Source organism: Heteronotia binoei, chromosome 15 (genome assembly GCF_032191835.1).
Source record: "Heteronotia binoei isolate CCM8104 ecotype False Entrance Well chromosome 15, APGP_CSIRO_Hbin_v1, whole genome shotgun sequence".
Lineage (NCBI taxonomy): Eukaryota > Metazoa > Chordata > Lepidosauria > Squamata > Gekkonidae > Heteronotia > Heteronotia binoei.
In genome coordinates, this window is record NC_083237.1 from 26,481,587 (window position 1) to 26,500,033 (window position 18,447).

General features: G+C 49.6%; 1 protein-coding gene across 2 annotated transcripts in view; it reads right to left on the reverse strand.

Annotated features, from left to right (window-relative positions):
* The window catches only part of TTYH1 (tweety family member 1), an 82,224-nt gene extending 75,693 nt beyond the window's left edge, over positions 1–6,531 (reverse strand). Inside the window, exon 1 of one of the 2 annotated variants that reach the window (XM_060256038.1) lies at positions 6,252–6,531. In XM_060256038.1, the coding sequence (XP_060112021.1) occupies positions 6,252–6,377 (126 nt within the window). In that variant the 5' untranslated portion in view covers positions 6,378–6,531. The remainder of the gene's footprint in view (positions 1–6,251) is intronic. The other variant, XM_060256039.1, reaches the window with a different exon arrangement.
* Between the last annotated feature and the right edge of the window lie 11,916 nt (positions 6,532–18,447).

The following is an 18,447-nucleotide window of genomic DNA, read 5'->3' on the forward strand; positions in this document are numbered from 1 at the left end:
AGAAGACAATGGCCAACCTCCTCCGCTTCCCACTTGCCTTGACGGCTCCTTGCTCAGGTCACCATAAATCAGTTGCAAGTTGATGGCATGTATGTAGGCCTTTTTTTGAGCAGGAATGCAGTTTCAGCTGCCTTGACATCAGAGGTTGTGGTCTAATATGCAAATGAGTTGCTGCCGGGCTTTCTCTACAAAAAAGCCCTGTGTGAAACAATGGTGACATCAGGGTGTGTGGCCTAATATGCAAATGAGTTGCTGCTGGGCTTTCTCTACAAAAAAGTCCTGTGATGTATGTATATCCTTGCACCCACCATTGCCCCCTGCAGTGCCAGAGGGCTTTTAAAAATAAAATGGTAGTAGGGATATACCTACTCCTCATTTCTTAAAAAATGATACACCCAAAAAACAGCAGGGGAGAAATGGTAGGTGTGAGCAGATGGGGTGAAAGATGACAGTGGATGAGGGCAGGAAAGGTTTGGAAATCTGCCCCTTCTCAACCACACATGGCCGAACCTGATTTGACTGTGATATTTCCTGAAAAACTGGAGCAGAGTTTGTTTGGGAAGCACTGGGGCTGACTTCCAGAAACATAAGGTTGCCAGGTCCCAGCTGGCTATCAGCAGGAGAAGGGGGGGGTAGGGTTGCCAAATCCAGGATGGGAAACTGCTAGAGATTTGGGGACAGAGCCTGGGGAGGGCAGACACCTCAGTGGAGTACACAGCCACAGAGTCCACCCTCCAAAGGATCATATTCTCCAGGGGAGCTGATACTGTAGTCCGAAAATGAGCTGTAATTCTGGGGGATCCCCAGGTCCCACTTGGAGGTTGGCATCTCTTCAAAGTACAGAATGTAATGGAAGGAGCACAAGCAGAGAATGATGTCCTGAGGATGCTCAAAAAATTCCCATTCCAGTTTGGGAATGAGGTGGAGCAAATCTTCCATATGGAAGTACTTCCAAATCAGCATACTAGCAAATCTGAAGAGTGTAATTCTGAAGGCGGGGCGGGGGGGAGAGAAATTTTTAAGCCAAATCTTTAGCGTTGCCAGCTCTGGCTTGAGAAGTTTCTAGAGATTTGGGAGCAGTACTTGGGGAGTGACTTCTGTTTCTCCTAGACTTCAGGATATACCACAGAATTTGCCTTTTTCTCCAGGAGAACTGATCTCTGTTGTCATCCCAGGAGAATTCCAGCCCCCACTGGGAGGATGATGGCCCTACAAATCTGTTATCCATGGAAGTCAGAGAATGTGAGAAACTGCCCAGAAGAAAGGTCAAAGGTGCCACCAGTACCAGACTGATTCAGGATGCAGAGGTCAGTGACCAGATGGATGTGGCCTCAGATGGGTCAGCATACTCTACACTAAATAATGCATTTTACATCCGGATTTTTGCTATTTTCACACAGTAAAAATCCAGATGTAAAACACATTATTTAGTGTAGAGTGAGCGCACCAGTCTGCAGGAGGAGGCAGGGGGCAGGTTTGGCACAAGTGGCTGGCACACAGAGCACTCACAGTCAGGGGTGGAATTCTAGCAGGAGCTCATTTGCATATTAGGCCACACCCTCCTGATGTAGCTAATCCTCCAAGAACTTACAAGGGTCTTTTTTATAAGCTCTTGGAGGATTGGCTACATCAGGGTGTGTGTGGCCTAATATGCAAAGGAGCTCCTGCTAGAATTCCACCCCTGCTCACAGTCAACAGAACTGTCAACAGAAGGAACAACAGGGTTCCATGAATACTCCTCCAAGAGCCAGCGAAGAGAGGAAGCTTCTGTCTGTCCTTATAGATGGTTTAGTGGCTGTGCAGAAAACAGCAGATGCAATGTAGCTGGCACCTCTCCCAAGTCTTTGGTGGCAGGTTAGCCACAGCCTCCCCCCCCAACACACACACATGCTGACTGCACCTCAATGTGGGACAAATTAAGGTTGCGAGAACTCTTTACAGCTCAACAGTAAAACAGCCAGGAAGCGTCAGGAGGTGTGAAGATGTGCCAAGATAAAGAGCCATCAAAAAGGTAAATTATTTATATGAGGCTGAATCTCACATCTGCATCTTTTAAAAAGATGTCTGGAAAGAAAGTGTAAAGAGAGAGGAAGCTATAAAAAGAGCTGAAGGCATATAAGAAGAAGCAAGGGCTGGGAGAACCTCTCCTTCTCTCCTCAGTGTCTCAGAAACCAGGCTGCAGGAGAGGGGGAGGCGGCTGATGTCCTACATTCTGTGTGACCAGAAAACCCAAATTCTGTAATTGAATTGGGCAAAGTCGATTTGACACGAGAGAGCTTAATCAGCGTGATTTGACCGAGTTTCAAAGCGGGAGGGGCTGGTGGACAATCCATAGTCCGAGGCAGCGAACCTCTGCATACCAGCACAAAGGGTCACTCTCTTGGGAGAGCCTCAGCCTCTCTGTTCTGTTGGCTGGCTGCTGTGTGGAATAGGATGTTGGACTAGATGGACCACCAGGGGTTGGATCCAGCAGGGCTCTTGTTTTTAAGTTCATCTAGAACCCCTTTTTAATAAGGTGGGATCTGGCTACGGGATGTAGAGACGGGATGAAAACACCGACTGTGTTGGGCTGCCAACTTCCAGGTGGTGCCTAGGGATCTCCCAGAATTACAACTGACTTCAGATGACAGAGATCAGTTCCCTTGGAGAAAATGGTGACTTTGGAAGGTGGACTCTATGGTACTATGCTCTGCTGAAGCCATCCCCTCCCCAAACTCTGCTCTCCCCAAACTCCACAGGTTAGAATCACCCAAAGAGTGATTAACACATTGAATTCACTGCCACAGGAGGGATGTTGACCAGAGAGGGATGCTCAGTCCACTTCCACCAAGAATGAGAGATCATTCCAAGACCTCTGCGATATCTCATGAGCCTTTTGTTCTGCTGATGGGCTTAAAACACCATGAAAATTATTGTGCTCCACTCTTCCCTCCTGGACATGTATGCATGTACTTGTGGGGGGGGGCAAATACACGGAGGCAGTGTGCTCAGTGGTGGTATACTGGAAGGCATCATGCCCCAGAGCCCCCAAGCCCCCAAGCTTGCAACTGCCCCATAGAGGGTGCATTTTCTACTGGAAACTATCAACCCTACCACTGGCTGTAATAGGAAGTAGTTCAGAACGGAGACCTAGTGTGATATAGCAGTTAGACTAGGATCTGGGAGATCCTAATTTAAATCTCTACATGGAAGCTCACTGGGTGATCTTGGGCCTGTCACCCATTCTCGGTCTCACCTACTCACAGGATTGTTGTGAGGAGAAAATATTGTGAGGAGAATGATGTAAACTGTTTTGGGTCCCCACCGGCAAGAAAGGTAGGGTACAAACGACATAAATAAGGAAAACAATCCTTCAAGACACCTTGTTCTTCACAATGGGCAGATTAACACTCAGCCCCAAAGACAATTAGGTCTCGAACTCCAAGTACCTTCCTTTCTGCACCCTGACAGAATAGTGCCCACCACTAAGTATTTAAAGGCATCCACAATGCTGTGACCACAAGATGGTATCTCTTTCCCTCAACTGCTCTTTTCAAGGAATCAGTGGATTTATTGGCCACTAGATGTACATTTTCGTTAAGGAACAGGTGGGAAACCATCTGCGTAGTTCACATCATGCTCATCTGATGTCACACTTCCAGACAGACTTCCAGGAGAACAAATGTAACCCGAGCTACAGGTGGTTTCTATTACTTTCACACTGAGGGGGAGGAACCTTCAGTGCAAAGCCAGTGTGCCAGTTAATGCCCGAATACATCACTGCCACTGCCTCCTGTGGCCTGTCTAACAATGTATTTGACTCTTGTGCCAATTGGGCAGTGAAACTAATTGCTGTGGGATATGGCGAACCTGCTGAGCACATAACTCAGTGCCAAAATGAGGTAGGGGGAGGGGCTTTAATGAATTCACAGGGGACAGAACCCTCAATGGCTGTTAGGGATGACTGCAGAAAGATGGACAATGACAGATCTAAATCTTCAGTGGATGGAGCTTGGAATCAATGTGACATGGTTTTACTCCACAAGCTTCCTGGTTGATTTAAAGCCTGTTAAAACTCATCACTGGAGAAACAATACTGGGTTGGAGGGTTCTCTGGGTGTAACTTCATTTTTTACACACGCACCCCTGAGAGGCTGGTTGGGGAGGGGGGCTGTGGTTCAGTGGCACAGCATCTGCTTGGCATGCAGAAGGTCCCAGGCTCAACCCCCAGCATCTCCAATTAAGGATCAAGTATGAAGTGATGGCAAAGACCTCAGCCTGGGAAGCTGCTGCCAGTCTGAGTAGACAATATGGACCTTAATGGACCAATCGTCTGATTCCGTATGAGCCAGTTTTGTGAGAGAATTACATGAGGGAAGATTTTCATGAAATTACATTATCACATGAATGCACGTGATAATGTAATTTCATGAAAATCTTCCCTCACGTAATTAGATATTCCACAAGTGGGGAAGGCACATCTCTCCCACACCTCCCCCAAGTTAGCGATACTGCTTTAGAGAGTTTATTAATCCAGTACTGTACACTACATTTCTCTGCATTGTCCAAATCATGAGGTGGGCAGTTCCACAGGCTGGCATTAGACAAATTAGGTAGATAGAAGACTATTGGGAAGCCATATTCCACCCTATTTATTGCAATGTATACCAAGATTCTCTGTTGGATAAATTTCAAACATATACCCTTTCTGGTTTTGGTTAAGAATAAGCCTATTTTTGTGTTGGATAGAAGTAAAACAGGTTGGATTTAAGTAAAACTTCCCTCACACAATTTTCTTCCTAAATTCATCCTAAATTCAAAGTGAGCTTGCTCGTATTTGTGTGGAAATAAAAGTACCAACTGTCACCTTATACAGCACTTGGGTCTGGAGAGTAAATAAATGACATTGTAAACAAAGATGCATAGATAAGCCATTAGGGGAGTTAGAAACCTGGTTCACACAACAGTTGTAGTTTGTTTTTGGTTACACAGGTACAGAGAGCTGTGTGCATCACCCCGTCATAACAATTTGTTGTTGTTGTTGTTCAGTCGCACAGTCGAGTCCGACTCTTTGCGACCCCATGGACAAAGTCACGCCAGGCCGTCCTGTCTTCTACAATCCTCCTTAGCTGGCACTAATTTCTTCAGTCACAAAAGTCATTGTTGCCCCTGCCACATTCATGCAGGTTCATTTCTCTATCTGAGTGCTCTCTTTAGGCTAGTGGTACCCACTTGCCTACAACAGAAAACTCCTAGGTGGGCAGCTGTATGGATACACTACAAACTGGGCCAGTCCACACACTTTCAGCCTAACTTCCTGCCCAGGGCTGTTGTGAGGAGAAAATGGAGGAAGAGAAGAATGATGGAAGCCACTTTGGGTCCCGATTGGGGAGAAAGACAGGGTATAAACAAAGTCAGTAAATAAACTCAGAGGCAAGGTTGATCTCAATCAAATAAGAGAAGGGTGTTGGAATCCAGATCCCTCAACAGCTGGGTCTGGTCCTTCAGACTCCCTGAATTTGAAGCTGGAGTTTCTCAGGTACAGAGACTCCTCTGAACTCCCCCACAGGTTCCCCCTCCCTCCAGCCCCCCTTCCTCTCCATCCCTTCGCATTCCCATCTGTCTCTCTCTTCCCTTCTCTCTCCATCCAGGCCTCCATCTTTCCCTGTCAGGTTTGTGTTCCCACCACCCACTCCATCCGCCCACCCTTCCCTTCCCTTCCCTCCCCTCCACCTCCAGTGCCTTCGCCCTCTCCTCCCCTCCCCTCCTTCTCCAGGTATCTCTTATGGTCCGTCCCCTCCCTCTCACAGCTTATGCACCTCCCTCCCTCCCTCCTTCCTGGGCTCCTTCCACCTGCCTCCCCTCTCTCCAGATATGATCCTCCCCGGGGGCATCTCCTTTTGCCTCTGGCTTGCCTTTCCCATTTCTCTCCGCATCCCTGGTTTTTTTGCCCCCCCCCCCACCGCCCCGCTCGGCTGATGTTGAATCTTTCCATCTCTCCCTTCTCCAGCCGTCCATCCTCTCGGATCTCTCTGCTCTCTACTGAGCTCTGCATCCTCCATCCAGATGTTTGCACAGGCAGCCAAGCGCTTGCTTTCCTCTTCCCTGGCCCCTGTGCAGCTCCATCCATCCGATCCAACCACCCATCCCTCCTCCACCATCCCATCTCTCCCTCTCCCGCGCCTCCCCGCGAGCACTTTCTCTTCTCCGCCAGCAGATCCGCGGCCACCTGCCCCCGTCCAATCCCGCGCTCGCTCCGGCTTGGCACCCACCTGCTGGTAGCCCCAGTCCTCGGGGGCGAATTCGCTCCCCACCGCCTCGAACTGGAAGTTGATGTGCGGCGCCTGGTGCAGAAGGAAGGTCCACCACGACGCCCGGTAGCCCTGGGGGGACCCCATCACTCCTGCCCCGGGCCCCCGGATCCCCACCCCACGGCGGCGGCGCTCACCGCTCGGGACGCCGAGCACCCATGCTGGCACCGGGAGGGAGGCTGGCGGGGAATGGGGCGCCGCCGGGAGGCAGCGCGGAACATCAGGGCTTAGCCGCGCGGGATATGGGGGGGGGGAGTGATGGGGGGAATGGGAGGGGGGAGGGCAGGGGGAGATTGAGCAAGGCGCAGCGCCATCTAGCGAGCTTCTGCGGCCAGTTCCTAGTTTGTATTCCTCACGCTTGCCTACTCTGCTGGCCGGGCTGACGGCTCCCTCTAGTGGATTTACTCGTCTCAACAAACAAAACCACCTTTTGGCTGGGGAGGGGCGGGGAGGAACGGCCTCCGCCGGTAAAACAACTTTTAAAACTTGGTCCCGCCGATCCGCTGTGGCCTTCAAGAAGGGAAGCAGGAAATCAACATCCCCAGCTCGCTAATTAGATTGGAAGGGGGAGAGGAGGGATCCCGCTTCGCGTTCCTGTGCCTGCAGTTCTCTGAAGCGAAGTTTCTGCGAAGATGGGGACGTTCTTACAACCCACCGATTGCTCCTCCTCCACCGCTGGAATTCCTTTTGCCCAAACAGTGTTTTGGCAATCCTCGAGTTTTTCTCGTCAGGAATATGGCATTGCCCCTGAACTGGCTGTGGGATAATCTGGGAAATGCAGGTCTTCCCACTGGCTGTAGATTAATTGGTAATCCACATAATCCATTTTTGCATAAAAGCGGGGGGGGGGGGGGGATGAGTTTCAGAACTGCTCCAACCTCACTGAGTAGAAGCACCCGTGATGCTGCCTCCCTTGTTCTGAATCAGATCCATGGGCATGGCCCATCAGAGTCCATCTTGGCTAGTCAGACTGGCAGCAGCTCTCCAGGGTCTCAAGTACAGGTCTTGCATTTTCACATCACCTACTACCTGGTTCTTTTATTATTTATTTAATTTATATCCCGCCCTTCCCACCAAAGGCAGGCTCAGGGCGGCTCACAAGGGTCGACACTAACACGTTAGTGTGACCGATACAATAAACAACAAGAAAAACATAGGACATAAAAACAATTTAAAACGTTTGCATGTGCTACTATCGTAACTTCAGGCAGGGATTAAAATTCTGGTGCTTAGCTATGCTCAGAGGTCTCAGGATCGCCATAGGGTAGTGCAGTAGGCCATTGGTGGTGTTCTTATGGGCTAGTCCCATTGCTGCAGATGTTACCAGTTTGGTGTAGTGGTTAAGTGTGTGGACTCTTATCTGGGAGAACCGGGTTTGATTCCCCACTCCTCCACTTGCACCTGCTAGCATGGACTTGGGTCAGCCATAGCTCTCTCAGAGGTTGTCCTTGAAAGGACAACCGCTGTGAGAGCCCCCTCCAGCCCCACCCACCTCACAGGGTGTCTGTTGTGGGGGAGGAAGGTAAAGGAGATTGTGAGCTGCTCTGAGACTCTTCGGAGTGGAGGGCGGGATATAAATCCAATATCTTCTTCTAAATGCCTGGTGGAAGAGTGCCATTTTGCAGCCCCTGCAGAACTGTAAAAGCTCTCACAGGGCCCTAACCTCCTCCAGCAACTCATTCCACCAGCAAGGGGCAGCAACAGAAAAGGCCCTGGCTCTCGTTGTTTTGAGCTTTGCTTTCCTGATACTGGGAACTGTCAACAGGTTTTGAGACCCAGACTGAAGTGCTCGCTGGGGCATGTGCAGGGAAAGGTGGTCCCTAAGGTATGCAGGAACCTGGCCATATAGGGCTTTAAAGATAATGACCAGCACCTTGAAGCGATTCCGGTACCCTATTGGTAGCCAGTGCAGCACATTCAGCACAGGCTGGATGTGTTTCCATAAAGGAACTCCCATTAACAGCCTGGCTACAGCATTCTGCACTAGCTGAAGTTGCTGGATTTGGGACAAGGGCAGCCCCATGTAGAGAGCATTACAGTAATCCAGTCTCGAGGTGACCGTTGCATGGATCACTGTTGCCAAGTCGTCGCGTTCGAGAAAGGGGACCAACTGCTTTGCCATCCACAGATGGTAAAATGCTGACTTGGCAGTGGCAGCTACTTGGGCCTCCATTGTTTTAATTGGAGGTGCCAGGGATTGGGCCTGGGACTTTCTGCATGCTGCTCTATCACTGAGCCACAGCCCTTCATCTAGTCAAATAAGTATGCCTCTGTAAGAGCGACTGGCCTAAATTCCCACCGCAGGGACCTGCTCTCCTGCCTTCCAGGTCCAATGCTCTGACCATGACTACGTTGGAACGTGGTCACATGAGGATTATGGACACCTACTGCTTATTGGCTGTGCCATCATTACCCACCACCAAACATACTCTCTACCAGGCTCAGTCGCTTTGCAGACATTTAGTGGGGTTTTTTAAAAAAAAACAACAACAAATGCTTCCAGTAGTTGTGCATTTATTTCCCTTTTGGCAACTCCTGGGCACAACACTACAATTGTACATGTTGTCTGTTTTGCAGGAAGAAGATTGCACAAATCCCTGGGTTGTTTTTTAAATAAACAAATCCTATATAGCTCTTGTGGGTGTGGCTATCATAAGAAACTAGCTTGCAGACAGCTACCATAACCATATTATATTTTTATCCAGGGCTCTCTTTTTTTGTAGAAAAAGCCCAGCAGGAATTCATTTGCATATTAGGCCACACCCCCTGACATCAAGCCAGCTGGAACTGTGTTCCTACTCAAAAAAAGCCCTGCTTTTATCCCACCCCTCCTCCAAGAACCCAGGTCTCCTCAACAATCTGAATTCTAGCTCGGCTCTTGAGCTAATAGTTTTATGGTGAAACTTATGATCTTATTGCTTTTCACCACTGACCACTTTAATCTTTAAGTCAAAGGCCTTCACCGTTACAGCAGCAACCAACAAAGAAGAAACAGTTACAGTCAAACTGTAGGACAACATAATCATTTCTGAACAGATGCAAATGATTACCGTTCATTCCAAATGATTACAGGAAATCACACTCGAGTGTCAACATGTACCATCACAGCTGACAAACACAAAAGCACCTACTTTATAGGCACCTTTTGTGCATGTCTTTCATTTAGTCTAAATATGTTATTGTAACTGTCAAGTCTTTAAAGGCAATGTTGACCTTCTAAGATCTCTTTTCAGCATTTGAGAATAGAATGGAAATATTCCATTGTCTACACATCACTCCACAAATATGGTGGTTCAGAATAAAACATTCTTAGATATTGGCCTTCTAAGGCATTTGACACATTCTGGTGTCAGAACTTGGATGAACTTCAAGCGATTCCAATACTTGTAGCAAGTTAGGATCTTTATTTGAGGAACAACAGTACTATAGAAACGAAATAACAGTAATGGCGCATCTGGGCAGTTGGTTACATTTTATGCCCACAGCAAAGCATAATAAAACAATAAGTCACACGAGATCAAGTGAGAGTCTCTTCTTCCCAGCCATCGTTATCAGCAAAGGAGGATGCCCCCCTATTGCGAAGGCCAAACGGCCTGGCTTCAAAGCGCACCTGTGATGTTGAGCAGAGACTTTCTGCCGCCTGTCTTACCCCCTGAATATTTTGCATAGCAAAGGGCCTTGGGTCAATGACCGCTGTCAGGCACTCTAATTTATAATATGGAGTCAGTTCAGTCAAGCAAAGCATGTAAAGTTACAAGTTCTGACATACTGCCCCCCCTAAGCTCTTCGGCTTGGGCTTGTGTGGGTACAGTAGGTGAAACTTTCTAAGCAGTTGCGGTGCGGATACATCACTAGCTTTTACCCATTCATCACAGCTAGGAGGAAAGTATTTCCATCTTATCAAGTAGTATAGTGTCCCCCTTTGGACCTTAGAGTCCAGGATTTCTAGCACCTCATGGTGACTCTGACCCTTCACTATAGTCGGAGGCGGCTCCGGGGGGCGAGGATGGAATTGCGTAGCTCCAGGATCCTTTCGAAGAAGGCTGCAATGAAAAACAGGGTGGATCTTACTCAGGGATTTGGGTAGTTCTAATTCCACAGTCACTTTGTTAATCACCTTCTTTATTTTGAATGGCCCTAAGTATTTCAGTGCGAGTTTTCGACACCCCTGAGGTAAGGGCAAGTTCTTGGTGGATAGAAACACAGTTTCCCCTTCTTTCAAATCCCACTGAGGGGCGTGTTTTTTATCAAAATGCTTTTTGTACTCCTTTTTCGCCTCCTCCAGGTTTTCCTGTATCACTTTCCACCCGGTTTTTATTCCCTCCCACCATTGCTGACACGAGGTGGGTTCAGTAGGTCCGGCGGGGAGGGGAAGGTTTGGAAAGGGCTTCCCCTCGTACCCATTTACTACCCGGAAGGGGGACGTTTTGGTAGAGCTATGAAAACTGTTGTTGTAGCCGTACTCGGCGAATGGCAAGAGGTCCACCCAATTTGTTTGTTGGTAGTTAATGTAACACCTTAAATATTGTTCTAGAAGCCCGTTCACTCTCTCAGTCTGTCCGTCCGTCTGGGGGTGGTAAGCTGAGCTAAGCCCCTGTTCGATGCCAGCTAGCTTGCAAAACTCCCGCCAGAAGTTGGCAACGAACTGCGGCCCGCGGTCGCTAATGACCTTCTCAGGGAATGAGTGTAGCCGTACCACGTGATTGAAGAACAACTGGGCTAGTTTCTTGGCTGTGGGTAATTTTTTGCAAGGGATAAAGTGGGCCTGTTTTGAGAAGGTGTCCACTACTACCAGTATCACCGTTTTCCCTTGGGAAGGAGGGAGTTCTACTATAAAGTCCATGGAGACCACGGCCCGGGGCGGCTCGCGGTTGGGAGGGGGACTAAGTGGCCTGGCGGCTTCCCCCCCCGGCGCTTAGACATGATGCATGTAGGGCAGGCCAGTACAAATTCTGAGACGTCTCGTTTTAACTTTGGCCACCAGAATTGTCGGGTGATTAGATGGAGGGTTTTTACATACCCGAAGTGCCCTGCCAGGCGGCTGGAGTGACTTTGCTCTAGGATTTCCTTTCTCATGGATTTGGGCACGTAAATTTTCCCTTTGTGGAGCCACAGTCCCCCCTCCCCTTGTTCCAGCCCTTCCGGACGCTCCGCGCCTTCTAGCTCCGCCTCTGAAGCTAGTCGTTCCGTGGGGAAGGGAGCGGGCGCGTCGGTCTTTTTTCCGGAGCGAGTGGTGACTCCCCCCGCCACGGCTGAAGGAGGGACGAGAGAATCAATTACTTCCTCTCGCTGACTGTCATGTTGGGGCATGCGGGATAGAGCGTCGGCCAAGAAGTTTTTGGTTCCCGGGATGTGCTTCAGCACAAAGTCGAATTTTGCGAAAAACCCCGCCCACCGAATTTGTTTGGCAGTCAATTTATGGCGGCCCGTGAGTGCCTCTAAGTTTTTGTGGTCGGTCCAGATCTCAAACGGGACTCGGGCCCCCTCCAACCAAGACCTCCAAGTTTTCAAGGCGAACATTACTGCGAAAGCCTCTTTGTCCCACACTGACCAGTTTCTTTGTTCGTTTGAGAATTTGTGGGAAATGTAAGCACAGGGACGCAGTTCCCCCTCTTCATTCCTCTGCAGCAATATGACTCCTACGGCGACGTCGGAGGCGTCGCATTGAACCACGAAGGGTTTTAATTCATTGGGGTGAGCCAATATCGGTTCAGAGGTGAAGAGCTGTTTAAGTTCTTGGAAGGCTCTGTGGCACTCTGGCGTCCAGACCAAGCGTGCCCCAGGTTTTTTCGCTGCCTCCCCCTTCCCTTTTGTTTTCAGCAGTTCGGTGAGGGGGAGCATCACCCGGGCGAACCCCTTAATGAATCCGCGGTAAAAATTTGCGAACCCGAGAAAAGATTGTAGCTGCCGTCGGGTTCGGGGTGGTTCCCAATCTAGAACTGCTTGGATTTTGGCGGGGTCCATCGCCAATCCCTCCCCCGACACTCGGAACCCCAGGTAGTCTAATTCCGTTTTGTGGAATTCACACTTAGACAGTTTAGCATACAATTTGTTTTTACACAGCGTGGTCAGCACTTTTCTCACTAGTGGCACATGAGATTCGAGGTCTTTTGAATAAATAATGATGTCATCAAGGTACACCACCACCCCCTTGAACAGAAACTCCCTTAGCACTTCATTGATAAAATTCATGAAGACCCCCGGCGCGCCCTGGAGTCCGAACGGCATTACTAAGTATTCAAACTGTCCCATGGGAGTGTTGAATGCCGTCTTCCACTCGTCCCCCTCCTTAATCCTTACGCGGAAGTACGCGTCTCGGAGGTCGAGTTTAGTGAAGATTTTCCCTTCGGCCACTGTGTTCAACAAGTCTCTTATCAGCGGGATCGGATAAGCATTGGACATAGAAATCCCATTTATCCCGCGAAAATCAGTGCAAAGCCTAAGCCCCCCATCCTTCTTCTTACGGAATAACACAGGGGCTTCGTGGGGGGCCGTGGCGGGGCGGATGAACCCCCTTTTCAGATTTTTGTCAATGAATTTTCTCAGTTCCGCTTTCTCCGCCCATCCCATTGAGTAAAGCTTGGCTTTGGGTAAGGTCTGCCCAGGGATTAGTTCGATGGCACAGTCCGTGGGGCGGTGCGGGGGGAGCTCGTCCGCTTCCCGCTCACTAAATGCTTTTTTCAAGTCCCGGTATTCCCTGGGGATCGATCCCACCTCCTCAAGAGTGAGGCAGAGTCTCTCGTTCTGGGGAGGCGCTTTCGGGCCCCACTCGGGCCTCCAGTGGTGGTGCTCGCACCGCCAGTCCGGGAACCTCACGATTTGTTCAGCCCATCGGATGTCCGGCTGGTGTTTGGCTAACCATCCGGACCCCACCACCACGTCGAATGAGCATGAAGGGGCTATGACGAAAGTCTCTATGCCCCAATGCTCCTCAGTCCCCACAGGGGTTGCCTGGGTCTCTAGGGTGCATGGTTCCCCCCGCATGGTTGACCCGTCCATCTGTTCGAACTGAATGGGGTGAGGTAGGGGGGATGTGGCTAATCCAAGGGCTTCCACCAAGCGTGGGGTGATAATGTCCCTGGTGCACCCGGAGTCAATCAGGGCTCGGGCGTGCATAAATCTCTTTAAGTTGGGGTTCAAAAGTGTGACCGCCATAAATAAAAGCCCCCCGGAAACTCTCACCGTTAGTAGTGCCGGCGTTTTGTCGACCTGCTTCGCGGCACTGATTAAAGCAGGTCGCTGTCGTTTCCCGCCGACTCCTGGTCCCAGGACTCCTCACTGGACTCTTCTACGGTGGTAACTTCCTCGTCAATCGCCAAGGAGGTGGCGACGGTGCCCCGACTGGGCTCCTTAGCGCGTCCGCCTTTCTTCTTCGGTGCGGTGGGCGCTGGCTTGGAGGGCGTCGGAGTTGCCGGCGGTTTCACCGGGCAGTTGGCCGCCAGGTGATTCGGGTCCCCGCATCTGAAACACTTCCTTGGGGTGGTTGAGGGGGTGGACGTTGTGGGCCCGCGCTTGCCTTCACCTTTTCCCGGGGAAGGACTCGACTTGATCCCCTTCTTTCCCTGTTGTTGGCGCCGCATTCCCACATGCTGGAGGTCGGTCTCGACTTCCCCGGCGAGTTGAATCCACCCTACCAGGGTGTCCGGTCTCCCTTGGTGGTAACACCGATCCAATATGTTGGCGTTCAGGCCGTTCTTGAACGCAGTGTACTTCATTACTTCGTTCCAACCTCGGGCCGCTGCGCAGTGGCCCATGAATTCGGTGGCATACTCGCGCGTGGAGCGGTTGCCTTGTTCGATTCTTTGGAGGGCCGCCACGGCTTTCTCCTCGCGCAGCGGGTCTCCATACTGGCGCAGCATCGCCTGTAGAAAATCGGCCACGGTGGCCAGCTCGGGTTTTCGGCCAGTATAGAGCCCTACGTACCATTTCTGAGCCGGTCCTCTCAGTCTGGAAGTGATGTGGGCCACCCGGCTGGCTTCAGTGGGGTAGCCTGCTCCCCAGTGCGTAAAAAAGGTGTTGCATTGAATGGTGAAGTATTCCACCGCGTCTCCGTCCCCATCGAAAGTCATTTTCAGCTCTCGGTGCCCCCCTCCGTCTCCCCCGACTGGGGCGACCGGGGCAGGGATCACTGGAATGACCGGCCCACCCACCGGCGGGGCCGGAGGTCCAGCCGGGGCCCCAGCCGGCGACCCTGCTGGCGGCCCCGCCGGAGGGCCAGCCGGGGGCCCGACCGGCGGCCCGACGGGGGCCCCGCGGGAGGGCCAGCCGGCGGTCCGGCTGGGGGGCCGGCCGGGGGCCCCGCTGGCGGGCCGGCCGGTACCCCCCCAGGAGGGGCTTGCCCGGCCGCCACTATCCCTTGGAGCGTGCGAATCTGGTCGCGGATTGCTCCCATGTTCTGCTGCATTTCTTCGGCCATCAGGGCTCGGGATGCATGGACCTCATCGTGGATCTCTCTCACCCAATCGTACAGCTCGTTGCGCAGTGTTCGGATTGGGTCCCCTCCGCCCTGGGTGCCGAGACCCTCGTCTCTGGGCTCGTCCTCGTCCCCCTCTTCCACGCCCGTTGCGAGGGCGCGGTAGCGCTGTTCTGCTGCCTCCATGGCTGCTGTGGACTTCCTCGGGCTGTAAGTCCATTGAGGGAAGGCATCCACGGAGAACGGCGCGGGGACTTTAATCTTCCTCCTCGCCCCCGTTACCTTCGGGTCGAGGGGTGCTTCGTCGGGTGGGAGGTTGGGCTCTCCGTTGTCTGGTGCCAGTGCCGCCATCGGCCAGGTTGCCAGCACAGATAAGTCCAAATAAAAGGATTACTGTTATAATGTCAGAACTTGGATGAACTTCAAGCGATTCCAATACTTGTAGCAAGTTAGGATCTTTATTTGAGGAACAACAGTACTATAGAAACGAAATAACAGTAATGGCGCATCTGGGCAGTTGGTTACATTTTATGCCCACAGCAAAGCATAATAAAACAATAAGTCACACGAGATCAAGTGAGAGTCTCTTCTTCCCAGCCATCGTTATCAGCAAAGGAGGATGCCCCCCTATTGCGAAGGCCAAACGGCCTGGCTTCAAAGCGCACCTGTGATGTTGAGCAGAGACTTTCTGCCGCCTGTCTTACCCCCTGAATATTTTGCATAGCAAAGGGCCTTGGGTCAATGACTGCTGTCAGGCACTCTAATTTATAATATGGAGTCAGTTCAGTCAAGCAAAGCATGTAAAGTTACAAGTTCTGACATCTGGAACAGCTGTGTGAACAAAGTGCCCCATAAAAAGCCGTATTAACCTATCCACAAACATCAGTAAAAGTCATTAGGTGGTGCCTGATGGCTCGAGCTAGACTGATCTCATCAGATCTTGGAAGCTAAACAGGGTCAGCTCTTGTTAGTACATGGATGGGAGACCAATGGCCTATACTGTACCACTCCACAAAGAGTAATTTTTTAAAAATTACTGTTCCTCATTTTTACACATTTTCTCAAGCCTTTAGCAATATCTGGTTAATTTTTTGTCTCTTTTCTATCACCCTTTGGATTTTATTCCTGCTGCTACTTAGTTGAGTCTTGGATAAATGGGCTGATTTTATCACTTCTCAATTTTATTGTAATTTATATTAACATCTTTCCAGCCACCTTAAGGGTCATATGAGGCAGCATCAGTATGTGTTAAATAAATGTTTGCAATTTATGTGATTGGCTTTTAAATACTTTATAAACCACCTCAAAGATTCAAGTTGAAGGGTGGGGAATGTATATTTCAAACTTTTCTGGTTTCCTCCATGACCAAATTGTGCCAAGCAGCTTTGGTGATTAAATTATGTGCCAGTGTTAAGTGAGGCCATTCTGCTGACCTCTGGTTGCACTTTGACTTTTAACCAGCAGTTCCACTGAATCTGCTTCTGTGTAATGTTGATATCATGAAAGACACCAGCAGGCCTTGAATTCAGCAGGAGCTCACAGGAGCACAGCTCCTGAACCTTTCTGTGGGTTCCCCCTCTTCCTCCCCACCTACCTTACCTTGTCCATTGAATAGTAGGTGCAGCTGCATAACAATCCCTGGATGGACTCCACCACCTGTTTTTGTACAAAATAACCGCTGAATACCAGCCAAAGATAACCAACACCCAAAAGCAGGGATGGAAGGCCAGATTCACCCTTGAGATCTGTCCATCCCACTTCCACACTAACCTTGTAGTCTGGAATTGCCATCCTTTCACAGTTTCAGAGGAGAATCCAGATTGCAGTGGGCACACAACTCAGCACAATCCACTGCTTCCCCTACTGTCCTCCCCATTTTTCCCAGACCTGATTTGTGGCATTTTTAAAGGGAAAAACAAAACAAAAATTTAAACAGTTCTGGCATAGATGCATCAGTGTGTGTGCTTGTAGTGTGCCCAGTGTGTTTCACTGCATTACAAAGTTTTCTGGGGCAACTGTATCTCTAAGTGCAGCTCTTTCTCTTTTGATTTCATCTTAATTAAAATGTTTAAGGCTGCTGCAACATTCCTACTTCTATGGTTAATTAGCAGTTCTTGTTAACCACCAGTTCCTTTCTCTTTGCAGTGCATTTAAACATTTATTATAATAATTTTGTTAAGTGTGCAACTACAATCATAAAAATAAATGTTGAAATGAGCCATCACTTGGACTGCAAACAGAAAAACAGTACTTAAATATCTCCCTTTGGGGAGCAAAAACAGTAATTAACTAATCATTTAGGAATGTCATGGCCACAGGAAGCAACTAATTAATCTATCAACAAAAGAACAAAAGGTAAATTGCAAAGATAAGCAGTGCCTGTGCTGAACAGGCCTAACTTTAGAGTAAGCATAACAGTAATACCTTGTCTGCGGAGATTGTCCTCTGGTGTATGGAAGTGGCTGATGACAGAAGTCCAGGAAGTAGTTGATAATCCTTTGGGGTGTTTTCCTCCCATGTGACTTTCTCCACATATCCCCAGGGAAGGATGCAGCACCTGTCTAACTGTGAGAGCAATCACCCCTGTTATTCTTGTTCACACACACTCCTTCAAATTGGATGCGGTTGATGAGATACCAGACAGGATTGTTATCAGATCCTGGTTGCTGTCAAGCCCTGGAGAAATTGTACATTATGGAAGGAAGGGTTTTAATTTTACTATGGAATAACCAACTTACCTGAACTCTCTTGCAACTGGAAGAAGAGCTTCCAGGTCAGAAGATTAGAGCATAAGAGGAACCCTGCTGGATCAGGCCAGTGGCCCAGCATTCTTTCTCACCCCATGGCCAACCAGCCACTCTGGAGGGCCAAAGCCTTCCCCTGATGTAGTCTCCAAGCAGTGCTTCCTGGCAGAGCTGAGCACCTCTTTTTACAAGGGACAGGTGGTAGCTCAGGATGCAAGGATCCATTCTAATTGTCAGGGTCCTCCTGGGCCTGTAGGCAATCATATTGTTGGGATTTGTGGAAGTTCACTTCCTTCTGTCATGAAAGAGTTAACCTGTTTGTGTTTATATATGTTAACTGCTAGTTAGTTACACTTAGGACCAATGAGATGGGTTGCACGTTTTCCCCACATTAGAAGGGGTAGTTCTATGCATAATGAAGTGACCAGTAGCCTGGTCATTGGCCAGGCAATAGTTAGGTGATGTAACCTGAGAGATTTGCACCTCTGCATTTTGAGAGCTTCTTCTCCCTTCTTTGTTCTAACACCAGACAGTGAATCTCCATCTTGGAGATAACAACATCTAGCAATATGTAGCTTAGTCAGATAGGCTGGTTTATTGTCTATTGTTCTTTTCACTTATGTACCCTTCCCAAATTTCCTTAGTAAACTTTCTTTTAGTTAATTCAAACGCTTTGGACTGCGTTATTATTCCACACTGCTTTATATTGCCAACACATATCCAAATGCAGACCCACAGAGCGTGCTCTTGATTCTTAAGATTTATTTGTGGTAGGGTTGCAAGTTCCCAGGAGGGGTCTGGAGTTCCCCCTGGAGTCACAACTTCTCTGCAGGTTACACAGGAGAATAGGGGAGCTTTGGAGGACAGACTCTGTGGCATACCATAGATTCCAGGTTAAATCCTTCCCCAAATTCCTCCTCCACAGGCACAGGCACCAAACTTTCAGGAGTTTCCCAGCCTGGTGCTGGCAACCCTGATTTCTGGAATTGGAGATGAGGGC